This window comes from Lissotriton helveticus, chromosome 10 (assembly GCF_964261635.1).
Source record: "Lissotriton helveticus chromosome 10, aLisHel1.1, whole genome shotgun sequence".
In the NCBI taxonomy this organism is placed as follows: domain Eukaryota; kingdom Metazoa; phylum Chordata; class Amphibia; order Caudata; family Salamandridae; genus Lissotriton; species Lissotriton helveticus.
The window spans coordinates 38,207,811-38,232,113 of record NC_136071.1 but is presented as its reverse complement, the minus strand read 5'-3'; the positions used below and the strand labels follow the sequence as shown (position 1 = coordinate 38,232,113).

Genomic DNA, 24,303 nt, shown 5'->3' with positions numbered 1-24,303 from the left:
AGTATTTCTAAGCTTGTTATATGTACCTATGGTACCTTATGTGATCTTTCAAATGATATCTCAAGATTATATTTGGTAAAAACAACAGCAAGCTCAAATCCCAACCGCTGCACACCAATGTGAGAAGTTGACCTGATATATGATGCTCACTAGTTCTAGTGATCACCTTGTATCAGTCCAAACAACCCTTATGGTGATTGGTTGTAAGTCAACCTTATAGACCAGCTATCCTAATGGTATCATGGACAAAGCAGTCTTAGGCTAAACTCTTTTGGCATGTGAAGCCAGCTGTTTTACCACAATATAACCCCTTGAATACCAGATGAAAGGACACCACAAAGGTTGATATGAAAATAAACAATATATTTATTAATAACAACACCTCTGAACTCTTTATGAGATCAGAGGGCTAAGCACATGACAATACTAAGAAGGAAATACGAGTTAGCACAATATTTACACGGTTGCCTTAGGGGCACGACAAACCATATACTAGAAACAATGGAATGCGAGGAAGGAAAGTACTGTAAGGAGATCAAGAGGCTGGAGGATCGCTGGGACTACGCTACGAACTAGGTAAGTAAGGAGTAGGAGGCCCACGGGACTCACGTGCAGAGTGGAAACTCTCACGCGGGATGCGTACCAACGTCTATGGATACTACAGTTTACAAAGTTACGGATTCCGGACGAACCCGGCTGGATGGAGGGAAAACAACAGTGGACCTGGACACTAGGATAGTGAACACTGACTTCAGCACCTAGAAGCTTTAGTTACCTAACCCACAGGCTGCGGGTGCATAGGGCTGAAGTGGTGTCGGGTTCGCTGCGTTGATCCCGGTGATGCCTGAAACAAAGAGTTGCTGGCAGGCAGCCAGATGGAGGAGTCCGGTGGTTCCAAGGATGGAACTAGGAAGGAGAAGTCCTGAAAGGGAAGGGGACAGAGTCTCGGTCACTAGCCAGTGACGGTGCTGGAACCAGGAGGGAACCAGATGCTGTCGCCGCGTTCAGGTGAAGGAAGGGTCGCTTCTCTCTGTAGCTGCCCGGACCAGGAGCTGTTCTTCACGACCAGGCTGGAGGCACGAGCTGTCCCAAGTAGTCTGCTGCTGATGGCGGTGTTGGATCGTCGATCTGGTCAACAGGGCTTGGCCAGTGCAAGCCACGCGGTGGAACAAAGATGGCGTCTGGTGCGGACCAGGAGGGTCCGGGGTGCTTCTCTTTCACAAGGAAGCAAGGGCCAGTCTGGGGGACCAGACCAGCAGTGTTGAAATCTTCGGGTCGTCGTCTCAGAGGTCACGAGCCAGCTGGCAAGTGACCAGACAACAGGAAAAGCAGCAACCAGGCAAAAGGGCCCCACGCAGATCTCGTGGAGGCTGGGGGGCTGATCTTTGATGCAGGAGCTGTGTCGGTGTGGGGGCTTCTCAGACCCCGGTGCACTCACTCGAGGATCCCTCGGTGGTCGTGCTGGAAGCGCTGTGCAGGTTTCTTCAAGATGGCCGTCTCCACGTTACTCGTCGCACCCACGGGTCCCAGCTGTGCTGTGGATGTGGATAGAGGTCAGAGGGGTCTGGAGGTCCGGATCTCGTTGAGCTGGGTCGTCGGGTTCCAGGAAGGAAGGACTTGCAGTAAACCGCACAGGAGCTTGATGGTGCCTGCGAAGCTCCCTGACCATAGGGGAGATTCTTCAGTCTTCTGATGTTCAGGAGGTCGAAGGTCAAGAGTTTCTTCGTGGAAGTTGTCAAGATTAATCTAACTGGGAATGGGACCAGCTCCTACCTTTTTTCAGCTAAAGGGGGCTGCACTACGACTAGGTCCCTCCCCTGAGTGGGACTAGGAAGGGGGGTGGTTACACCCCCTATCCTTTGTCCGGTTTCCGCCAGAGCTGGGGCTGGAGTGACCCAGCAACTGGTTGGAACCGGTGTATGCACAGGGCACCTTTTGTGCCCCAGGCATGTCTCATTCCTTTCAGCCCTGGCCTACCTAATACACAAAATCCTGTCTGGGGTGGTGCTAGCACCTCCCAAGGCAGGAAACCCTTTGTCTGAGCCTTCCTTTGCTGGAAGGACTCCCAGCAGCAGGAGGTCAGACTTGTGTCTGTGGTGGCAGCATCCATTTTGTGATGCTGAGGCTCGAGTTAACTTTAACCGGGGTTCACAGTTACATACATGTCGTGTCCCTCTAGAAGGGTGGAATGCTACCCCCGTCGCCAGAATTGGCGAGGGGGTAGTATTCCAATTCGTATGACACCTTACTCGACATGTTTTGATAATGTTATACCAGAGTTAGCATTTAACCGCGAGGATTATAATGCACTTAAGAGTATATGGTATAGCGTTATCATGGAACAGCTATTAGGACTTGGTTCTGCAAGCTGCAAACGGGCTCAGCTCATGCCAGAGCACCATCTCACATAATACCAAGCACTCTGCCTTCAGGATTGATAAGGCCTTCCATAGGAGTGACTGATAGGAATATATGTGTCCATTTTAGGTTTAGATATAGGGAACTATATCTAAAGCAAAGGGTGATTACACCACCTCGCCCCAGCTGTGGTGCAGCCAGTTGTGTCTGTTTAGATGGCCAGCCAGGGGTGGCATAATACATGCTTCAGCCCCTGGTAGGCCCTGGGTACACCTATGCCCTGGATACCTACGGTATACTGTACAGGGACTGATAAGGTGGCCCAGTACCAATTGGTAAATGCACCTAGGGTACATGGAGTCCATTTTAACAGAGAGAGCAGAGAGCCTGGGGTCCTGAATAGCAGGAACCCAGGCCAACTAAGTCAAAAACCAGCAAAACACCGGGCAAAAATTTGTGGGGTAACCATAGTCAGATATCCACCTTCCTACACCCAGCCCTAAAATCCCTAAACTGGTTACCATACGAGGCAAGAATACAGTTACAAATTTCCTGCATGACGCACAAAGCCCTTCATTCCAAGATCCCCATTAATTCGGCTCAAAAACTAGAACTATCAGGGGACTGCAGAGTATCAAGAAGTGCAAGTACAATGCTCCTTAAACCACAGATTTTCCACAAAAAGTGATCCAGTAACAGAGCCTTCGCAAGCATTGCCCCAAAGATTTGGAACTCTCTTCCTCTGAAAATCCATACAATCTCCTCCACAGCTTCCTCCAAAAAGGAAGTGAAAAGAATCCTATTACTCAAGTTCCTGCCTTAATATGCCTTGGCTCCTAGAAATTCATTACTGCCCTCTATTTGGTTGTCTTGATTGACTTAAGACATGGTTATATACCTGGGAAGAAAATTGTTAGCATGCGTTGTACATACATATGTTTTGAATGTTCCTCACCCATTACTGTATCCCCCTACCCTTATATGAAGAGTGCTGATACCTACAGGAGCCTTGCACGCACCTTGCATCATTATGTAACAAATGTTTTGCTTCCCAATACTGTATCCCTCTTACCCAAGATTGGGAAGTGCTCTGATACCCGTAAGGGTCACGTTCTTGCTATACAAAACTTTATAAGTAAAAATATTATCAAGAAAAGGAGAACATTTGTATAGAGAATCCTGTCAGAGTATCAGAACTAATCCATGTGTACAAAAATGATCTCTTCACCAAAGCAAAGGCAGAAGTGTGTGCAGGATTAAATATGTGCTCATAACCATTGTTTCTACTTTAAATACATTTTTTAAATGTTCCAACTCTAGTGTGTGCAACAGTAAGGAAGGTGTTGGAGTTAAATCCAACACCTTCTACCCACTGCTACACACCTTTTGCGTTGCAACGGCATGCGGGGTGATGGCATGCATTGTAGCACATGCGGTGTAACTGCTGTTTCCCTTCCTTTCAAAATGCAAGTACATTGGTATTGTTGATTTTGTGGTATTAGGAAGAACAAGCCAACGCACATTTGACCAGATTCAGGAAGGTGCAACACGAGCTTGAAGAAGCTGAGGAAAGGGCCGATATTGCAGAATCCCAAGTAAATAAACTCAGAACCAAGACTCGTGATGCTGGGAGCAAGGTAAGATATTTTAAGCTGAAGGCAAGCTCTTCTCAACTCAAGTCTGCCTTCATTTCAAAGGTTATTCTATCAGTTTCACCTAAGATGTAATTCTGCCAACATTAAAAATGAGCAAACCCTAATTGCATGACACCAGAATTAGTAGAACTTTTATTCTGACATGAAATGTCACACTGAAAGCCTTCAGTACTGAAGGAGTTGGTGACCTAAGAAGGATAATGCAAGGAGTTTTAAAATTCTGCTTTTGTCAGGAAGGTATACACATGAGAGATACCACAGGCCCTCAAATCCCATTAGAGCATTAAAAAAACGTTTGCCATCCATATTAATAAGGAAAAGTGGGCGGTAAGATTCATATTGTGCCGGTGGTTTGTCTGCTTATAGGAGTGTAATGCGGATGGTCTTCCTGAGTGAGGATATCATTATCTAGTGCCACATTATACACTTGCAACAGTTTAGGCACCAGTAACCTTGAGCATGACTTATAGAATTCAACTGGGAACCTGTAATTCCTAGGAGTCGTGTATGTGGGGAGACTGGAACTCACAGAGGTAATCTCATCTGAAGTGACAGGTGTCTCTAAAAGCTTCCTATGAGGGCCCTCCAGCCAGGCTAATGCTATATAGTCAATATAGGCAGCATAATACATCGGGGGCTTGCACTCAGAATGTGTATAGTTCAGTATAATATCTGACAAAGTCAGCCAGGATGGTCTGAGCATTGTTTCCACTAATAATGTAATGTCTTGTAGAGACTTTAAAGGAAGAATAAGGAAGGCCAGGGGTCCTGCCCTGGCCTCTCTGCTTCGCTGTATCTATGCGCCGTGGCAAGTTTGTATAAGTGTTTCACCACTTGATCAGCAGTATTATTAAATTCATAAGTGTGGCCAGCACCAGCAAGCGCTCAGGCCATCTGTTGGCGAATATTTATTTTCAAGTGCTCCTAACTGTTTTTAGTCATTCCATTAGAGCCCTGCGAACCCCATTATGCTTGCCCACACAAATTCCCCACATATAAGCTTTAAAAGCTTCTCATAGTGTGCCTGTTGATGGCACAGAGTGTTTATTTAGTTGAAAGAATGCTTCCATTCATGTCTTAATCTCTTCCCTGAAGACATCGTCCAATAGGGTTGCAGGGGACAGATGCCATGTAAATGCTCTATGTGTGGGTGTGGGATCTCTATTACCAGGATATCGGGCAAATCACCAGACAATGTACGTGGAAGGTGGTCAACCCTAGTGGACCAGCTAAGAATATCCCTTGTGGATTAAACCCAGATCTGTTGACTGGGTGTGAGTGTTTGATTGGTTCAGATGCTCCGTCCATCACCAGCCCCTTTTGTAAAACTCAAAAGTCCAGGCATGCCTAGGACCCATGTGCCCTGGAGATATGTGTGCCTTATTTTGTGTCAGGGAATCTATGCCTCCATGTATCTCCTAGACCGTCATCTCCCATTAAATTCCTGAGTGTTGATTCTTATGTGTGTCAGCATTCGAGAAATCAATTTGTCGGGCCAGTATCAAACTAAAATACCCTCCCCACAATATCATTTGAGGAGATACTGCCAAGCATTTGGCCTACATTTGCCGCAGAAAGTTGGTATCACCCATATTGGGGCCCCAGGAATTGAGTAATGTCATTTGCATTCCAACTATCAAGGATTGAATTATATTGTAACAGCCCTGTATGTCATTTGCCTCATCGAGGACCTGTAATGCAACACCCTGATTAACCCGTAGAGCAGCTCCTCTAGCATACAAGGAATAATCCACTAGTGATCTGTGGCAGAACCATTTTAATGCAAAGCGGACATCCCAGTTGCATCAAGGTATGTCTCCTGTAGGATAGCAATGTCACTAATATGGCAGTCTAGATTTGCTAGTAAATGTAGTGTTTTTCAGGGGCTTTTTCCTCAGAAAAGTCCATGGCAAAAATGAATAGTGCTATCAGTAGGATGTCCCATTATAGTCTGGTATGTCAGCCTGATGATTATCAATGTGCAGATTATCTCATCGGAAGGTATTATCCTCTGTATGTCTTGTGCAGGTTTGTGTCCCTCTTCCCTCCCATCTCCCACAATAGCCACTCCAACAAGCCAGTGAATTACCTCATACCAACAGTACTAAAACAAACAAGTAAAAAACATCCACTGATCAGACAACATTTCAACCCACACTGGAATTACTCCTGACGGAGACCAGAATGCCAGCCAGTGAGGGGATGCCTGCTGCGCTTATTGGTCCAAAGGACAGACAGCCAGAGCCAGTAGAATGGAAGTGGAGGTGGGCTAAAGATGTGTGCCATCTTAGTCAAGTTCAATTGCTTCTCAATCACAGACATCACTTATAAGCCCACTGGCTACGCCATCATGGGGACCTCTCAATAATTTGAAAAGAAAAAGTTACTTACCTGCAGTAACAATATTACTGGTAGATACTCTATCTACCTGCATATTCCTCACCTGTAGAACAACCCCCAGGCATCAGACTGGATCCGGCAAACTTCAAAGCCGCAATGCCGCCAGTAGAGGGCGTTGGACTCAGTCCACACCTAAGTGACGTCAAGCAATGTTCTTGAGTCCATGAAGCACATCAGATTCCCTATATTTTTTCCAAAGCCTTCGAGGTGAGATGGGGTGAAAAATTATTTGCCCGATATATATATACGGTTCCCACTTTCTCAGTAGGAAATAGTTGAAGTTGAAAGGAATTTATTGAGCGCACGATGACCAGGCGGTTTCTTGGCGCTAGGGACAGATGTAAAGGAAGAAATACTCACTCAGCAAAGGCTTGTGAAAACAGCGAGCTTTTCAGCAGTTTGCGGAACTCCATATAATAAGCTGTGGTTCTTGTAGTAAGTGGTAAGGAGTTCCAAAAAACAGGGGCCAAATAGGAAAAACACCTACCACCATGTTTCTTCCTTTTAAAGCGGGGGACCTGCAATAGGTTTTAGTGGAGGAACGAAGATCACGATTGGGAATGTAAGGCTTAAGTTTGATAGACACAAATGATGGGGCGGATCCAGCTAATGCCTTAAAGATCAAACAGCCAAGCTTAAACAAAGAACGTTCAGTGAGGGGTAACAGGTGGAGGGATTTAAGAAGGGGAGCAATGTGATGAGATTTAGGAAGCTTAAAGACTAGCCGTGCGGCTTGATTTTGAATGAGTTGAAGACGGCGAAGCTCGTAGGCGGGTATACCGACATACAGAGCATTCGCGTAATCAAGACGCGAGATAACCATAGCTAGCAAGATCGATTTAAGCGCCTCAGTAGAAAAAAAACGGGATATCGTGCGTATGATATGCAAGTTAAGAAAACATAAGGACACCACCGCACTAACTTGCTGATGCATAGAGAGGTCACTGCTGACTTTGATGCCTAAACTTTTAACAGTGTGAGAAGGGGAGGGAGGAGAGCCAAGAGAAAGGGGCCAGAAAATAGAAGACCAGGGACTAGGAGCACCACCAGTAAGGACCAGCTCGGTCTTATCTGGATTGAGCTTGAGATGGTTCGTGCTCATCCAGTCACTAATAAAGGTCATAACAGATTGAAAGTTAAGAATAGAAGAAGAAGATGATGAGATATAAAAAATAAGCTGAAGATCATCAGCGTAATTGAAAACTTTGACGTCCAGTTTATGAAGAGCCAAAATAAGGATAAGATGTTTGCAGGACTATCATGTTAAAACATGGGGGTATAGGTTGAGATAAAATCACCTTCAAAATCCCATTGCATAGCTTTTTTTGAGAATCCAGATCTGTCTGAATTCTCACATAATATTAATTTAATTTAAACATCAGTATTTGAATACAATAATATCAGTACAAAAGACAGTCATCCAGCTGCCTGTGTGTGGGAAGGGGGAATTGGGGGGAGGGGAAAGGGGAGAGAGAAGGAAAGTTACAAGAGAGAACAGAGGAAAAGAGGGGGAGGAGGAAAGGGATAATACCCTTTCAGGCATAGTATGCCGCATGGATTGTGCAAAAAAGAAGCAGAGAACTCTGGATAGCTCTCAAGTTTAGGTGGAGTTCAGTTCCTCTATAGAACATCAGCGACACACTGAATTTGCTCACCTCAAATCTTTTAAGCATGGGATTAGCCCACTGAAAACCATGTCGAGATAGAAAGGGACAAAGTATTTTACAATTTCTACAGCAAAGTCTTTAAGCATAGGATTAGCACAGTGCCCTAGAGGCCGAGCTCTAAAATGACAAAAGCCTTTTACCACTCCAAGCAAAGTATTACAGCTTTGGATTAGTTAAATATCATCCAAGCAAAGCCAAACTGGACTGAATAAAGGCATTCCCTGTCGTGTTTCACTATTATTATAGCTCTTCAGAGAGGTTTAGCTTAGTCCAGACACAAGGGAGCCCTCAGTATAAGTCAAACCAATACCCTTTCAAGCATAGAGTGCTGCATAAATTATGCAAAAAAGACGCAGTGAATTCTGGGTAGTTCCCAAGTTTAGGTAGAGAGCAGCTCCTGCTTGTGCATCCTACAATACCAGTGACACTCGGAATTTGCTCACCTCAAATGTCTGATTTTCTATCAAAGCTTTTAAGCATGAAATTAGCACATTGCCATCCACACTGAGACAGAAAGGGACAGAGGGGCAGATTTATGTTGGGAATGCGCCACGTTTGCGTCACGCAACTGCGGCGTAAACGTGGCGCATCCCTACGACCCATTTACAACGTGACGCATCTAGCCAGATGCGTCACGTTGTAAAGCCCTGCGCCACTTGTGGGCGTACCGGCGCAGGGTGGGCGTTCCGGGTCTGGTGCGCCTCGCAAAAGTGGCTGAGTGAAATCTATAAGATTTCACTCAGTCACTTTCAGGCCAATGCTGCGTCAAAACCCTGCGCCTGTTTGAAGCAGGCGTAGGTCTTGACGCAACATTGGTCAGAGGGGGCACCCCTGAGCCTTGCTGGAGCTGCGTCGCGCTTGCGACGCAACTCCAGCAATGCGCCACCTTTACGGCACAGATGCGTCACGCATCTGTGCCGTTTTTGCCCCATGGTGCGCCGCATTGTAAATGCGGCGCACCATGGGTGGCGGAGCAGCGGCGCAAAATAACTGCCGCATCCCTGGGGATGCGCCAGTTATCATAAATCTGCCCCAGAGTATTTTTCCATTTCTACAGAAAAGTCTTTACGCATGGGATTCACTGCAAGTAGGTAGTTTTAGTTAAGACCTAGTTTCCATAGGAAAAGCATGTTTTGATTTGCTAAAAACATCTTCACGAAGTGTTCAAAACTAGTTTGCCAGTCACTTCAGCTGCTGTCTAAAGAGTTTCGGGGTGATCTGCCTAGAGGGAGCCGAGAAAAAGGGGGGTCCCAAAATCGTTTTAATCATGCAATTTCCCACAGTAATTTTAGACACTACTACAGCCCGTACCATTAACATGATTAACACCAAATTTTCCAGAAAGCTAAATCTTGGTCCAGAAAAAGTGTTTTATAACTTGGTGTCAATCTGTTCAGTCGTTTCAGAGTCATTAAAGTAAAAATATTAATGTATATCGAGAGATGCGAATCCACCAATGCCGTGATTGACTGGCTGGAACGTGAGAGGAAAGTGCGGCTGCCATTTTGTGCATTGGACAAGATTCCCATGGGCAATAAATGTACTGAAAATGTTTTTTGACCCTGCAAGGATCAGCGGATCCATTCAGATCCTCACAGAACCAGGTGGATTTGGGTGGATCTGTGGATTCAGACCCCAATTTAAAAAAAGACACATAGACCCACTCAGACTCATACACCTACTCACACATCCACTTACATACCCACAGAACACTCATACACCCACATATCCACTCACACACCCACTAAGTCAACAACTTACCAACCCACAAAACCACTCACACACCCTATCACGGACCCACAAAGCCACTCACACACTTACTTATATATACACACACAACCACTTATGCACTCACACACCCACTAACAGACCCATAAAACCACTCACATACCTACACACCCACTTACACACCTACTCACACACCCACGCAGCCAGTCACACACCCACATAGCCACTCACACACCCACAAAGTTACTCACACAGCCACCCACACACAGGCAGTGATCCACTTATAGAAATTGCAATAGCATATGTTTGTATTAAATTTGTTATTGTTTTAGTACTGAATTTGTGTAATAAAACTGGCAGACACTTATTTGTCCAAGGATTTGCAACGGATCTGCGGATCCATAAACTGAATTAAAAAAATAGAAAGACTGGGTGCATTGAATTTCTAGAAAGACTACATAAGTTACCATACCTTCATTTTTAAAATGTTAGTTTTAAAATATATACTAAGAATGGATTTGTGAATAAAATATATTTATAAACTTGTGAAAATGTATATTAGTAAATTGAACTTATGAGTCAAATCGCAGCAAAATGTACATAAAAAAAACTGTGAAATTCACTAAAAAATCAAAAGTTACAGGGGTGTTATAGTTAGGAAATAGCAATAAAAAAGGTAGAAATTTGCTGGAAAAAAAGGTTACAGGGACGTTATAGTTTGGAAATAAAATGATATAAACCTTAGAACTTCACCAAAGTAAACAAGGGTTCCAGAGCCGTTATAGTCCGGTTCCGATTTTACATACACAAACCACAGAAATTCAGCAGTTAGAGCTATCTCAACTAACTATAACTTGTGCCCTAAGGCAACTACAACTCAGTCCCTCGACATGCCCTGCTAATTACCCTATATACTATATCACTTATAAAATCTTCTATGACATCATTGATAATATTACTGTAACATATGCAGGAAATTATTGATGAGAAAACTGTATATGGCGGGGGAGCGACTGGGCGGAGATATCCAGGACTACCTCCAGTAGAAGATGTCATTCATGATCAGAAAGAGGACAGTGGCTCAAGCTGTTGGTTCTAACCTTCAGAGACCACGCTAGGTCTTTGGCGGTGAGCTAGATCCCTTGTCGTGTGCCCAACACCACAGTCTCAAAGCCTCCAGACAAAGGAGATGAGCCCCTACTCCCTCTTGCTTGTTCACATACCACATCGCAGTTGGGTTGTCTGTCAAGATCTCGACGGACCGGCCTACGATGGCGAGGTAGAAGACTTTCAGTGCCAGACGAATTGCTGGCAATTCTAGCAGGTCGATATGAAGGACCTGCTCCTCCAGAGACCAGAGGCCCCATATCTCTAGATTTTCCGGATCAGCTCCCTACCCCAGCAAGGAAGCATCCATCACTACCGTAGCCACGTCTGGAAGGGAAGGAAAGACCATCCCGTTTGTCAGGTTCGCCTCGTTCCCCCACCGAACCACATCCGCCACAGCATGGGGAAATATCACAATGGAATATGACAAGTCTCCCCGTACAGTAGTCACTGGCTGTGGAGGCACCACTGCATGGCCCTCATGTGCGAACGAACATGAGTCCCTGACTAGGAGAATGCAGGAAGCCAGCAGATCTATGATTCTCAGGACTCTCAGAACTGGAACTCTTGCACCTGACTGAAAAGATGGAATCATATCCTTGATGTCTGAGATCCTCTGTAAAGGAGGGAAGGAGGGAAGGAGCAGAGAATGGTGGTGTTCAGTACCAACACTATGGACTAGAGTCATCGGAAGGGCCACCGTTGAGATTTGGTGAAGACTCGAGGTGCCGATGTCAACCCAAAGTGTAGTACCACATAGAACCCACTGCAAATCGCAAGTGCTTCTTCTTATGGACAGCAGGATAGGGATGTGGAAGAGCCCACCCGGCAAGTCCAGTGACACCATCCAGTCTCCAAGCTCTATGTCAGTAGTCTTGAGCCCGGGTCAGCATCTTGAACTTACCCTTTTTGAGGAAGACATTCAGGCTCCCGAGATGAAGAATGGGTTGCAGGCCACTGTCCTTCTTGGTGACCAGTAAGTAATATGTGTAGCAATCTATTTCCATGTCTGGCACTAACTCCACCACACCCTTCAGAAGGAGAGCTCCCACTGCTGCAAAATAGCTAAATGATCTGGCGTTGTTAAAGGGGGTGGGGTGGAGGGCGGAATCTAACGGAAGGGATGGATGTAGCATTTTTCTATAATTTGAAGGATCTGGTCCAAAATAATGCCCATTTAGGGTGTAAGACAATGGGTCACCCCACCAGAGGCTCCGTGTGAGGTTGGAGGGACAAACTAGGCCTGCTTTCCTTGAGGTGCAGGGGTGGAAGAAGACTAGGAGAAGGGTTGCAAGGTAAATCCCCTGTATTGGCGAACAAAGGATTCGGTTGCTGCTGGAGCGGCTGAAATTGGATCCAATCTGATGCTTGGAGATTGTTCTAGAAATGAGGAATCTGCAGGTAGAAGGATCCATCAGAAACATATTTCCACAATTCGCTCAAATCAGACTGCAAGCAAAACGATTCTCATAGTCACATCATTCCACATCATTTAGGTTCTACTAAGATGTAACATGGTTTTTGGCTGAGTCTTTCTTGGAGTTGAGAGGAATATGCTACACAAATTGTGAGGCACTTTACAGGCTGGGGAACACGTGGTGGTTTATCCCGATGCATAAACTTCAGGCACACTGTGCATAACATAACCTATGGTATGCCTGCTTGGCGCAGCTTGCATTTCATTGACAAAAACACATGCCACTCCGTTTGCACTGTAATTGAAAAGTTTGGGAATATTCATACAGAGATTCCCTCAAAGATTAATGCCGGTCTCCCCTGCCTGTAACTGCTGCAGCACAGTATCCCAATCTTTAAAATTGAGAAGCCTGGCAATATTCAGGGCGGGTGGTGCGTTAGGAGGGTGGAGGGTGAGCTCAAGGTATTGGTGCCTTCTCTCTACAGGAGACAGCCATGACAACGCGGGCTTTACACCACGCTGCCATTACGACGCTGCCATTACAACGCAAGTCGTTACAACGACTAGCGCTGGATGGCGCTAGAGACTAAGGAATAGTAGATTTACTATTGCAACACCTTCCCTACTGTTGCGTAGGCTGGAGTTGGAATAGTAAATCATACTATTTCAAAATCCAGCGCCTGCAGCGCAAGTCGTTGTAACAACTTGCGTTGTAATGGATGCTTCGTAATGGCAGCGCGGTGTAAAAGCCCGCGTTGCCATGACGTACATCCCTCTCTACAGTGAACAGAGGGAAAGGATGCTCAGTCCCAAATAAGGATTTAAGAAGGATATTATCGAAATTTGTGAATTCAGGATACACACCACGCACAAAGTATTGTGCATGGACCTACCTTCCAAATCTTCATTCTTGGAATTAATTATGGAAAGGATTTTGGCCATGTCTAAGAGCTTCTACTTTTGGTCAGCCATTTCATCCTCTAGGATAGAAATGTGAATTTTGCAGTTGAAATACATTTTCATGCTTATTCAGGGTCGTTGTTAATTTGTGAACCCTATTGGATAAGTATCTAGCTTTTTGTCACCATATACATGAGACTTTTTTTTACATACTTAGGAGGAGGTTCTTGGTGTCTGGCTACTTTGAGTCGTGCACCGCTTAGTTCTGCACAATGCCCTTATCTGGTGACTGGGCCCTGTGATACGCTGCAAGTTGAAGAAAAGTTTAGCTTGCTTTGGGTCCCCTTTAGCCATTGTTGTTGGATTAATAATCCACATTTGCAAAGCGCACAATCACATGTAAGGGTCTCTAGGCGCTGGGGGCTGTAGGGAAGATTAAGCAAGCTATTGCCCAGAGTCACATGGTGCTGGACTAATCTGCCACCGGTGCCAGGGATCGAACCATGATCCCCAGATTCCGGAGTCAGTCACCCTAGCCGCGGTGCCACACCTTTTCCGTTGGCGCCACACCTCTTCCGTGATTATAATAGTACTACCAGTAGCACTCCAGGCAGGGGCCACAGATTGTAGCCACTACTTTAATATGTGACTGCAACCTCTGCTACAAAGTGGACCTTTCTCATTAGTTCACTGGTCGCAGTGTATATTTTGTTTTGAGGCCCTCTGTCCCCAAAGGTCAGAAGCAGAGCGTTAAAATAAGTAACTCCCGCTCAATCTGGCAGTCCATGTGTAATGATAAATAAGTAAGGGAAGAAGCCTGACGAGCCACCAGTCCCCAAAAGCAGGGCGCCGCTGCAACAGATAGTTAACCTCTACTGCTAGGATGGAGAGCGGGACCCTTCCCCCTCTACTGGCACTCCCCAGGGACCCTAAGGCCTCAGCTCCACTTTATCAGGCACTGCGGCACTGCTCCACCTAACGGCCAGCCCACCCTCAGCACAACCATGAGGTCAGTCACACCCAAAACATGCCTGTAGTGGAGCTCCCACATAAATGTCATCTACCTGGGGGGAGGGCAGACCAGGTGTAGAGGTGAAGAATACAGGGGAAGAAATTCCCCTCCTAGGGAGACACCAGCCTTCAGTGGTGGTTGGGTGGCACTGCAGCAGATATTCAGGTCTACCAGTAGGGTGGAGAGTAGGGCCCAGCTCCCCCGGCCGGTCAGTGGTCTATGCCTCGAGCAGGCCCTGTGCTGCCTCAGCCGCTCTCCCTCAAGTGAGCTCAGTCCCTCCGAAAGGCCAGGCTGTCACCAGAGCTGCAATTAAGCCAATCCCACCCATGTCAGCTCTTGCCCTGGGACCACTTGTTCCTGCCTCTATGATACAGCATGCAAGAAACAGTTATATTCACTCTCAGTCGGCTCCCATGGGTCCATTCCAGGCTGATATTCTGGGCCGCATCACAGTTTGCGCCATACTTTTTTCTGTGGTCAGGCTCTCGGGCTATAATTGACTCACGCTCCATCAGAGGATTCCAAATTGTTGTCTCCAGCTGCTGGTAAATAAATAGTTTATCCGGTACAAAGAGCCTAACAAGTGTTTGGCCACCTTGGAGTCAAGCACTCTGGCATACCCAAAAAGTCGTCCTTAAATAATTTATTTATTTATTTTATTTATAAAGTTTTAAAATATGTTGGAAGCCACGTCCTCGCAATGTCAGTTTTCATTGCTAGTCATGTGAGGGTTCTGATGCATTAGTTACTGAGAACTTGATAATATCTATCTTCTAACATTTAAGTTAAAACTGTGAAATCATAAAGTATCAGAAAAATGGATAAAGTGGGGTGGCATTCATTACAATGAAAAAATAATCTGCACACCTATACTGTCTGTACCCTCTTAATTTATCCCTACTTGAGGTTTTTGACTTGTGTCTTGGTACAATAATAATAATAATAATAATAATAATAATTATTATTATTATTATTATTATTATTATTATTATTATTATTATTATTAATAATAATATTATTATTATTGGTTTCTTAGTATCAGATGGCTTAGTAATGTAATCATATATTCAGCAGATTGCAACAATTTATATGTAACTTTCACATAACTCTTTTAATAAACTTGATTTTATTTTCTCCTAGAAAACAGAGAGTGAAGAGTAATCATGCTTCCCTCAACAAGCAAAGAAACTGAAATTTGCAAAATGTAAATTCCTTTGTTCTTTTCTTTTAATGTTTCTATGTATTTTTTGTTTCTTTATGTCTACCTCTTCCACAATAAAAACATTACCAAGCTGTCTAGCTGATTTATCTCTGCATCAACATTTTTAACTTTATAATCCTGTGAGTACTTGTTTGAGGGGTGAGTGAGTGAGTGGCTGAGTAATAATTGTATCACGTCTGAAAGCCTTTGTTAGGGGATGTCAAACGTCAGGGACTACCCAATGAAGAAAGCAGTCCATTACAACCCAGGCCATTACGACTGTGGTGACGGAGGCCACCAGGGCAAAGGGAATGCCTATGCCACTGATTAGCAAAACACACAAGATGATGGACGGAATGTTGCACAATGGCAAAACATTCACCCCCCAGACACAGATCTGGGTTTAATCCATCGTTATTGTGCTCACCAAGCCACCCCAGTTCAGACATGGCCATATGCAAATCAGTCTTGACCCTGTGCCTCATGAGAACAGTCCAGCCCGAACTGCCAAGCCATGTCTTTCCTGGACCGGAATCAAGCATCCTAGGACCGGTTTCTGGCTATCAGCCGTCTTCAGCCAGGATAGCTTGACTCCAGTGGCTTAGTGAGCAAGGGACCCACGGCTGGGCATACCCTTCCCACATAGGGTGATCAGCAAAACACACAAGATGATGGACGGAATGTTGCACAATGGCAAAACATTCACCCCCAGTCACAGATCTGGGTTTAATCCATAGTTATTGTGCTCACCAAGCCACCCCAGTTCAGACATGGCCATATGCAAATCAGTCTTGACCCTGTGCCTCATGGGAACAGTCCAGCCCGAACTGCCAAGCCATGTCTTTCCTGGAACGGAATCAAGCATCCTAGGACAGGTTTCTGGCTATCAGCCGTCTTCAGCCAGGATAGCTTGACTCAAGTGGCTTAGTGAGTAAGGGACCCACGTCTGGGCATACCCTTCCCACATAGGGTGATCACCAAAACACACAAGATGATGGACGGAATGTTGCACAATGGCAAAACATTCACCCCCAGTCACAGATCTGGGTTTAATCCATCGTTATTGTGCTCACCAAGCCTCCTCAGTTCAGACATGGCCATATGCAAATTAGTCTTGACCCTGTGCCTCATGGGAACAGTCCAGCCCGAACTGCCAAGCCATGTCTTTCCTGGACCGGAATCAAGCATCCTAGGACCGGTTTCTGGCTATCAGCCGTCTTCAGCCAGGATAGCTTGACTCCAGTGGCTTAGTGAGCAAGGGACCCACGTCTGGGCATACCCTTCCCACATAGGGTGATCAGCAAAACACACAAGATGATGGACGGAATGTTGCACAATGGCAAAACATTCACCCCCAGTCACAGATCTGGGTTTAATCCATCGTTATTGTTCTCACCAAGCCACCCCAGTTCAGACATGGCCATATGCAAATCAGTCTTGACCCTGTGCCTCATGGGAACCGTCCAGCCCGAACTACCAAGCCATGTCTTTCCTGGACCGGAATCAAGCATCCTAGGACCGGTTTCTGGCTATCAGCCGTCTTCAGCCAGGATAGCTTGACTCCAGTGGCTTAGTGAGCAAGGGACCCACGTCTGGGCATACCCTTCCCACATAGGGTGATCAGCAAACCACACAAGATGATGAAATGTTGCAGGGTATGCTCAGACGTGAGTCCCTTGCTCACTTTGCCACTGGATTCAAGCAAGCCGGGCTGAAGACCGCTAAAATGCCAGAAACCGGTCCTCGGTAGCTTGTTGCCGGTCCAGGGAAGGCATGGCTTGGCAGTTCAGACTGGACTGTTCCCATGAGGCACAGGGTCAGACTGATTTGCATATGGCCATATCTGAATTGGGATGGCAGAGTGGGCTAAAGAACGGTGATGGATTCAACCCAGATCTGTTGACTGGGTGTCAATGTTTGATTGGTTCAGATGCTCAGTCCATCACCACCCCCCTTTTGTACCGCTTTGTTCGCCATAAGTTGGCAGGGTATGCTCAGACGTGAGTCCCTTGCTCACTTTGCCACTGGATTCAAACAAGCCGGGCTGAAGACGGCTGAAATGCCAGAAACCGGTCCTCGGTAGCTTGTTTCCGGTCCAGAGAAGGCATGGCTTGGCAGTTCGGGCTGGACTGTTCCCATGAGGCACAGGGTCAGACTGATTTGCATATGGCCATGTCTGAACTGGGGTGGCAGAGTGGGCTAAAGAACGGTGATGGATCAAACGCAGATCTGTTGACTGGGTGTGAGTGTTTGATTGGTTCAGATGCTCAGTCCATCACCACCCCCTTGTGTACCGCTATGCCACTGATTAGGGCCTACATACACACAATGAGGACACACAGACTCTCACTATATTTCTGGGCCGAAGACCCCGAGCGGTCTCGTGCCCGTTTATTTATCCCCTCGGGCGGTCCCGCCCTCGGGGTGTGTGTGTGCGTGACTGCGTGTGTGGAAGGGCCGGGTGGCTCCGTTATTACATCCCTCCAATCTTTCAGACACATAGTCTCTGCTTGGGTGAGCATTAGATCTTCTTCATGCGCCATGCATAGTCTCTTAGTCTTTGACTGGGGGTCGGGTTCGGCCGGAGACCATACCTCTGGCTCCGGGGTATCTCGCTTGCTTCCGCATCTTGGGGATGTGCTGCAGGGATATTTTGACTCTCCGCGGCGCTTCCCCTGTTGCCGGTTGTCTCTGGTTCGGTCCCGGGTTGTGTCGGCCTTTCTTCTCCTTGGCACTTGGAAGTCTCTGCGGAGGCTGGTCCTTCTCCGTGTTCGATATCTTCGGCCTGCTGATCTGCTGACCCCTGCTCTCTGAGGACTCTCTTGAACCAGGACGTGTTCCGAGTGACCACCCGGGTGCCTCGTGCCGCCAACACCATGGTTCCCTGAATGTTGACTACCTCCCATACCTCCGACTCGTAGGCAGTGCGGTATTTCCAGTTTGGATGTCGGTCTTTTAGTATCACTTTGTCTCCAACTACAATGGTCATGGGTCGAGCTCTTCGAGCTTGGCTTGCTCTGTCGTTTGTCAGTTTCCTCCTGTTCTGGGTGGTGTTCTGGTCGAGTTCCGGGGGGACTCCAGGACGGGTCCGCCGGCACACAGTCTCTGGGGACTTTTCTGAACAGCAGGTTTGCTGGGGCACACCGGGTAGTGCAATGTGGTGCCTGGCGGTAGGCCCTAAGGAATTGTGAGAGGCACTCTTCGGCATCATCTCCCTTTTCTACCCCGATCCGGAGCGTGCGCATGAACCGCTTCACTTCCCCATTTGCCTGGGGCCACTGTGGGGTAATTTTCCGGTGCCGGATGCCACAGGACGCCAGATAGGCTCGAAAGTCTCTGCCCTGGAAGGGTGGCCCGTTGACCGACCGGATCTGTTCCGGCAGACCCTTCTTAGTGAATGTTCGATCTAGGACTGTCTTGACATGTGGGAACGCCGTCGAGGGTACTACTTCCATTATGGGAAATCGTGAATGTGAGTCGATGAGTACGAGGGTACTCTGACCATCCGGGAACGAACCGAAGTCGATGCTCAGGTTGGACCTCGGCTCGAGGCAGGGTTCTTCGTAATTACGGGGTGTGGCACCGGATCACTGCTCTTGATGGTGCATGAGTAGCAGTTACGCACCACCTCTTCCACCATGGCATCCATCCCTGGAAACCACACTTTGCTTCTTAGTCGGGCTTTGGTCTTGGACGCACCTTGGTGACCTTGATGTGCTATCTGAATTACCTCCATCTGCAGACTTGTTGGGATCACGAGTGAGGTACCCCGTAGTATCACCCCGCGAGGGCCTTCGCTGAGTTTGCTCTGAGCTCTCCAGACTTGTTGCCAAAAAAGTTGCTCCGTTGCTGTGAGAGAACTGACGCCGTCGAGGAAGTGCTTCTAGTTCCGATTGGTCAGCGTGTTCTTTACTTTCATGAGACATTCGTCTCCGTGGCTTTTCCTATCCTTTCCAGCGTGAGGGCAACAGAACAGGCCTCCTGCGAGATCATTTGCACGAACTCTTCGACCTCCTCGACCTCGTCTTGCATGGGAGCTGGTAGGGCTGTGTTGAGGTGGCGCAACAGGAAATCAGCCGGATTGTCTGCTCCAGGTCGGAAGTGTACTTGAAAGCAATAAGTCTGCAATTGTACGGCCCACCTTTCGATCCGGGGAGGGGCAAGTCTAGCGGTTCCAGCGAACAGCGGGACGAGTGGCTTGTGGTCTGTGATTACCCGGAATTCATGGCAATAGAGGTAATGGTGGAAGTGTTGGCATGCCCATTTTATCGCCAATGCCTCGCGTTCAATCTGGGCATAACGCATTTCCGTGGCGGTCGGCGCCCTGCTGCCGTACGCAGTGAGTACCCAATCTCTAGATTCCGTCTCCTGCATGAGAACAGCTCAGAGGCCAACAGGGTTTGCGTCAACGATGACCTTCGTGCGCCTGTTCGGGCGGAAGTACGCCATCACCCTGTCGTCGATGAGGGCACTTTTGCCCGCTTGAAATGCCACATCTTCTTATGCTGACCACATCCATGCTTGTCCTGCCTTGGTCAGGACCCGAAGGGGCTCGGAGAGGGACGCGAGGTTGGGGATGAACCGGCCACAGTATGTTTCCATCCCCAAGAAGCTTCGGACCTCCGTAGCTGTTATCGGCCTTGGTGCTGAGCGGATGGCTTCTGCCTTTCTTGGGTCAACGCGTAGCCCGTCCCTGGAGAAAATGTAGCCAAAGAAGTCTACGGACTCTTGGTAAAAGGAACACTTTGCTCGGTGCAGGGTGAGCCCATGATCTGCCAGGCGCTGCAGAGTGGCCCTGAGATGGATGTGGAGGTCTTCGAGGGTCTTAGAGAATACCAAAATGTCATCACTCAAGTTGATTACACCAGATAGCCCAGAGAGCGTCTCCCTTATGGCGTTTGAAAAACTCTGCTGCTGAGGAGACGCCGAAGCTTAGCCTCTTGTATCGGCGCAAACAAAGGTGTGTAGAAAACGTGGTGATGTTGCGGCTGTCTGGGTGGAGCTCCAGTTGGTTGTATCCCGCGTTGAGATCTAACTTGGTGAACCACCGGGCCCCATTCAAATCTGCGACTATGTCATCCATCGTAGGTGTAAAATGGCGCTCTCGCTTAACGGCCTTATTTGGTAGGCGCATGTCGACGCACAGTCGGATGGCTCCTGGCTGCTTCGGTTTTGGGGCAACCACGAGGGGCGAAACCCACTGTGTCGGGCCCGACACCTTCTCGATGACCCCCAATTCTTCCAGCTTTCGAAGTTCTTCCTCTACCTGCAGCCGCAGGTGGAATAGCACTCTCCTATGTCTCAATGCTGTCGGCCTGACCATGTGGTTCACGTGCAGCTTGAAAGTCTTTCCCTTGAGGCAGCCGAGACCCTGAAAGAGCATGGGGAAGTCCTTCTGCATTTCCTCCGCATGTAGCTCGTGTACCTGGTTCGCGAAGAATACCAGCTTCAAGTCTTCCGCTGTATGACAGCTGAGGAGAGTCCCTCTCTTTCCTTCCGTGACGTGGAATCTTGTTTTCAGGGTCGTTCCATTGCTGGCTATTTCCACCTCCATGACTCCCCGTAGAGGGAGTGGTTCATCGCTGTCGTACGTGTATATCTTCGCTCTGGACGGCAGAAGAGGGGGTGCGAGGCGATAATTCGTCGTACTGAATACTGTCCACTACATTGACCAAAGCCCCTGTATCTATCAGGGCATGCACCGGGGAACCTGCAACAGTGATGTCGCACATTGGTGGTAGTCGCCTTATGGAGCCTTCCCTGCCGACGAACAACACGAAGAACCCATCATCGTCGTCGTCTTCGAGATTGAAAGCTGATCGTGCCGTGTCACTGCAGGGTCCTGGATCCTCTAGCATCAGCTGACGCACTCCCTGCGTGAGTCCACGTGAGCCAGGATTGTTGCGTCGTCCACCACTGCTTCGGCACACTTTCGCAAAGTGGTTACGTTTGCCGCACTGTGAGCACGTTTTCCCCTTCGCAGAACATCTCCCCCCTGCAGGATGGTCCATGCCACAGTTGCCGCATACGGGGGTCTGCGGAGTCCTTGCACCTCCCCTCGACTGTTGAGGCCGTCTGCGGATCACGTCTACCCTCTCCTCCTTGATTGCAGGTGTCCGTGCCGCCGCTACAGGATGATTCAGGGCCGCCTCCATCTCGTCATCCCGCGCGCTGGACAGTTCATGAGATCTTGCGAGAACCAGTAAGTCGTCAAGAGAAATGTGGGGTTGTCGGAGAATTAGACGCCTGAGCTGAACAGACCTGCAGCCTTGAATGAGCTGGGCACGAATTTCCAGTCTCTGATCTGGCAGTTCACATGAGGTTGCGAGTTTCCTTAGGCGGGCGTAGTAGGCGTCGACCGTCTCTGTGTACCCTTGCCGCGCCTGTCGAAGTTTGAACCTCTCGTAGTCCGGGTTGATCTGAGGATCACGTAGTCCGGGTTGATCTGAGGATCAAAGTGGCGATTTAGAGCAGCAACCGCCCCGACGTAGTCATCATCGTTGCCCCTGTCCGGCAGCGTCTCAAACAGGTAATAAAGTTCAGCTCCACCATAGCACATGAGGAGTGACCTCTTTACTTTCCCATCCGTCTCTCTGACGCCAATGAAGTAGTGTTCCAGGCGACCGATCCAGGAGCGCCATCGTGCCGCGGCGGTAGACGGGTCCGAAAGCTCGCTGAACGGCGTTAGCGGGGCAGCAGTGCTGTAGCCGGGAGGAACAGGAGCCTGCTGGACAACCGGAGCGGGAGCATTGACCTGGGGCGCGGCCTGTTGCGGAGCCGGCGCGCCTTGCTGAACGGCGCAGCCGGAATACTCATTGCCACGAGGTGCGGCTGGTGGCGTGGCGCAGTGGAGGTCCTGTGCGTGTGCACACAATGATGGGCTGCCCCTCCTGGCAGGTAAGTGTGCCCTGTGGCTGCCTCGACACCTTTCACTCCCCTCCACACAAAATGGCTGTCCACCGGGGGCACGTGGGGCGCAGTGTTGTGTCACTCCGGGCCTAGGAGCAGGCCACGCCCAACTGCTGGTGCAGGTACTGAGTTGGGGCCTGATGAGGGCGTAGAGGCCACCAGCTGATGTGAAGGGGGGGCTGTGTGCAGAGCCCACGTCCCGGCCAGCGAGAGGAGAGGAGCAGAGGTGGGGGCAGGATGCAGGCCCAAGTCGAGGGCAGCGAGACACGAGGAGCGGAGGGGGCTCAGATCGCACTGGCCCCAGCTCGCGAGGGCCGACACAGCCCCTCCGTGCAAGCCTCAACAGCAAGTGGACCCTAGTGCGAGGTCCCGCGCGTCGGCCGCATCACATGCAGTAGCACGCGGCCAGGAAATGTGAGCACCCGGGCCAGCAGGCGGAGGCGGTGAAACGCCAGGAAGAGAGGCGCACACCGCGGCCGCCTCCGCACAGGGAAGGCCTCACCTGGGTGTTGCTCATGGCGCTGGGCCGCCAATCGTTCTCCGTGGGCGCCGGACAGTCGCGAGCCCTTCCAGGAGGTGCGCTCAGTGGGGTAGGCACCCGCAACGCGGTCTCGGCGGTGGCTCAAGCGCAGGAAGCGGGGCACAGGGGCTGGCGAGTGTCCGCAGGGCGAGGAGTGGGATAGACCCGCCTCGTCGCCAGTGTGGTGACGTAGGCCACTGGGGCAAGGGGAATGCCTATGCCACTGATTAGGGCCTACATACACACAATGAGGACACACAAACTCTCACTATATTTCTGGGCAGAAGACCCCGAGCGGTCTCGTGCCCGTTTATTTATCCCCCCCCGGGCGGTCCCGCCATCGGGGTGAGTGACTGCGTGTGTGGAGGGGCCGGGTGCCTCCGTTATTACAACGACCTGAATCCTGTTAGTCCTCAGTTGCCAGTGGGGCAAAAGGGCAAGTTACATGTGTCATCTTGGCTCAACGGCTAGTTGTCTGCCTCTATTTGAATAGAATCCATTATTTGTATTTGATTTTGGTGGATATTTGCAGTTTACTACATTTCCAAACGCAAATTGTTTATGTACATGTGAACCAACCACATTGACAACGTTTTTTTTCTCTAAGTGTATATGAGAGTATGCAATCTACTAAATTACAAAGATCCGGCTTGTTACAGACAAGGTGGGTGCCAGAATGAAGCTTACCATCTTAACTTAACCAATGTAGTTGAACAGGTTCAATGAACAGAATGGACGTTTGAAGCGGTACACAGAATCATAGCTTTGGACGAGGCAAAATGTTTACCGCAACATTTTAACATACGACCAGTAATTCACCTGGGTAGCTTTAAGGGAAAAGAAAGGTTGAATCTGGTTGTCTTAGCTGAGAGTGTAAATAGGATGTTCAGAATCTGTGTATTGAATTCTTAACCACTGAACCTAATGCAGGCTATACGAGGATGAACATATTCGACGACTGGAGTACACTTTGAAGTTAGATTGGAAGATGTAATCACGCCTCTGTAGAAAAAACAAACAAACGATCAATCGGTAACACCTGCCACCAATGGTAAAATGATATGAGTCAGCATTTTGAATGCTTAGAAGGGATTCAGCCAGACCAAAATGTAGAATAGATCAACCCTATTGTCCCAAATAAGTCTTACGGTCTATTTGTAACAAGGCAGACGTGGAGACAGGCCTGGAACAGGAAATACATCAATCTACTTAATAAAATAATTTCCTAAAATATTATTAGCTGTAAACTGGTTCAGTCAGCAAGGATGCCTGCAAGTGGGTGTAGATATTTTGGCATCAAGCATGTTTGCTGTAAGAGAACTATGGTGACTCATTAAACAAACCTTGACCATGGACAGTAGACTAACAGGTAGGGCTAGAGATAGAGGTAGGTCTTATTCATATTTCTAGTGTATTTGTAACATCAAAG

At 48.2% G+C, this 24,303-nt stretch overlaps 1 protein-coding gene across 1 annotated transcript in view; it reads left to right on the top strand.

Moving 5' to 3' along the window:
* Positions 1-15,548, top strand: part of LOC144785328 (myosin-4-like) — an 86,770-nt gene extending 71,222 nt beyond the window's left edge. Inside the window, exons 36-37 of the mRNA XM_078664295.1 lie at positions 3,861-3,995; positions 15,385-15,548. Of these exons, the coding sequence (XP_078520421.1) occupies positions 3,861-3,995; positions 15,385-15,405 (156 nt within the window). The 3' untranslated portion in view covers positions 15,406-15,548. The remainder of the gene's footprint in view (positions 1-3,860; positions 3,996-15,384) is intronic.
* The last annotated feature ends 8,755 nt before the right edge of the window (positions 15,549-24,303 follow it).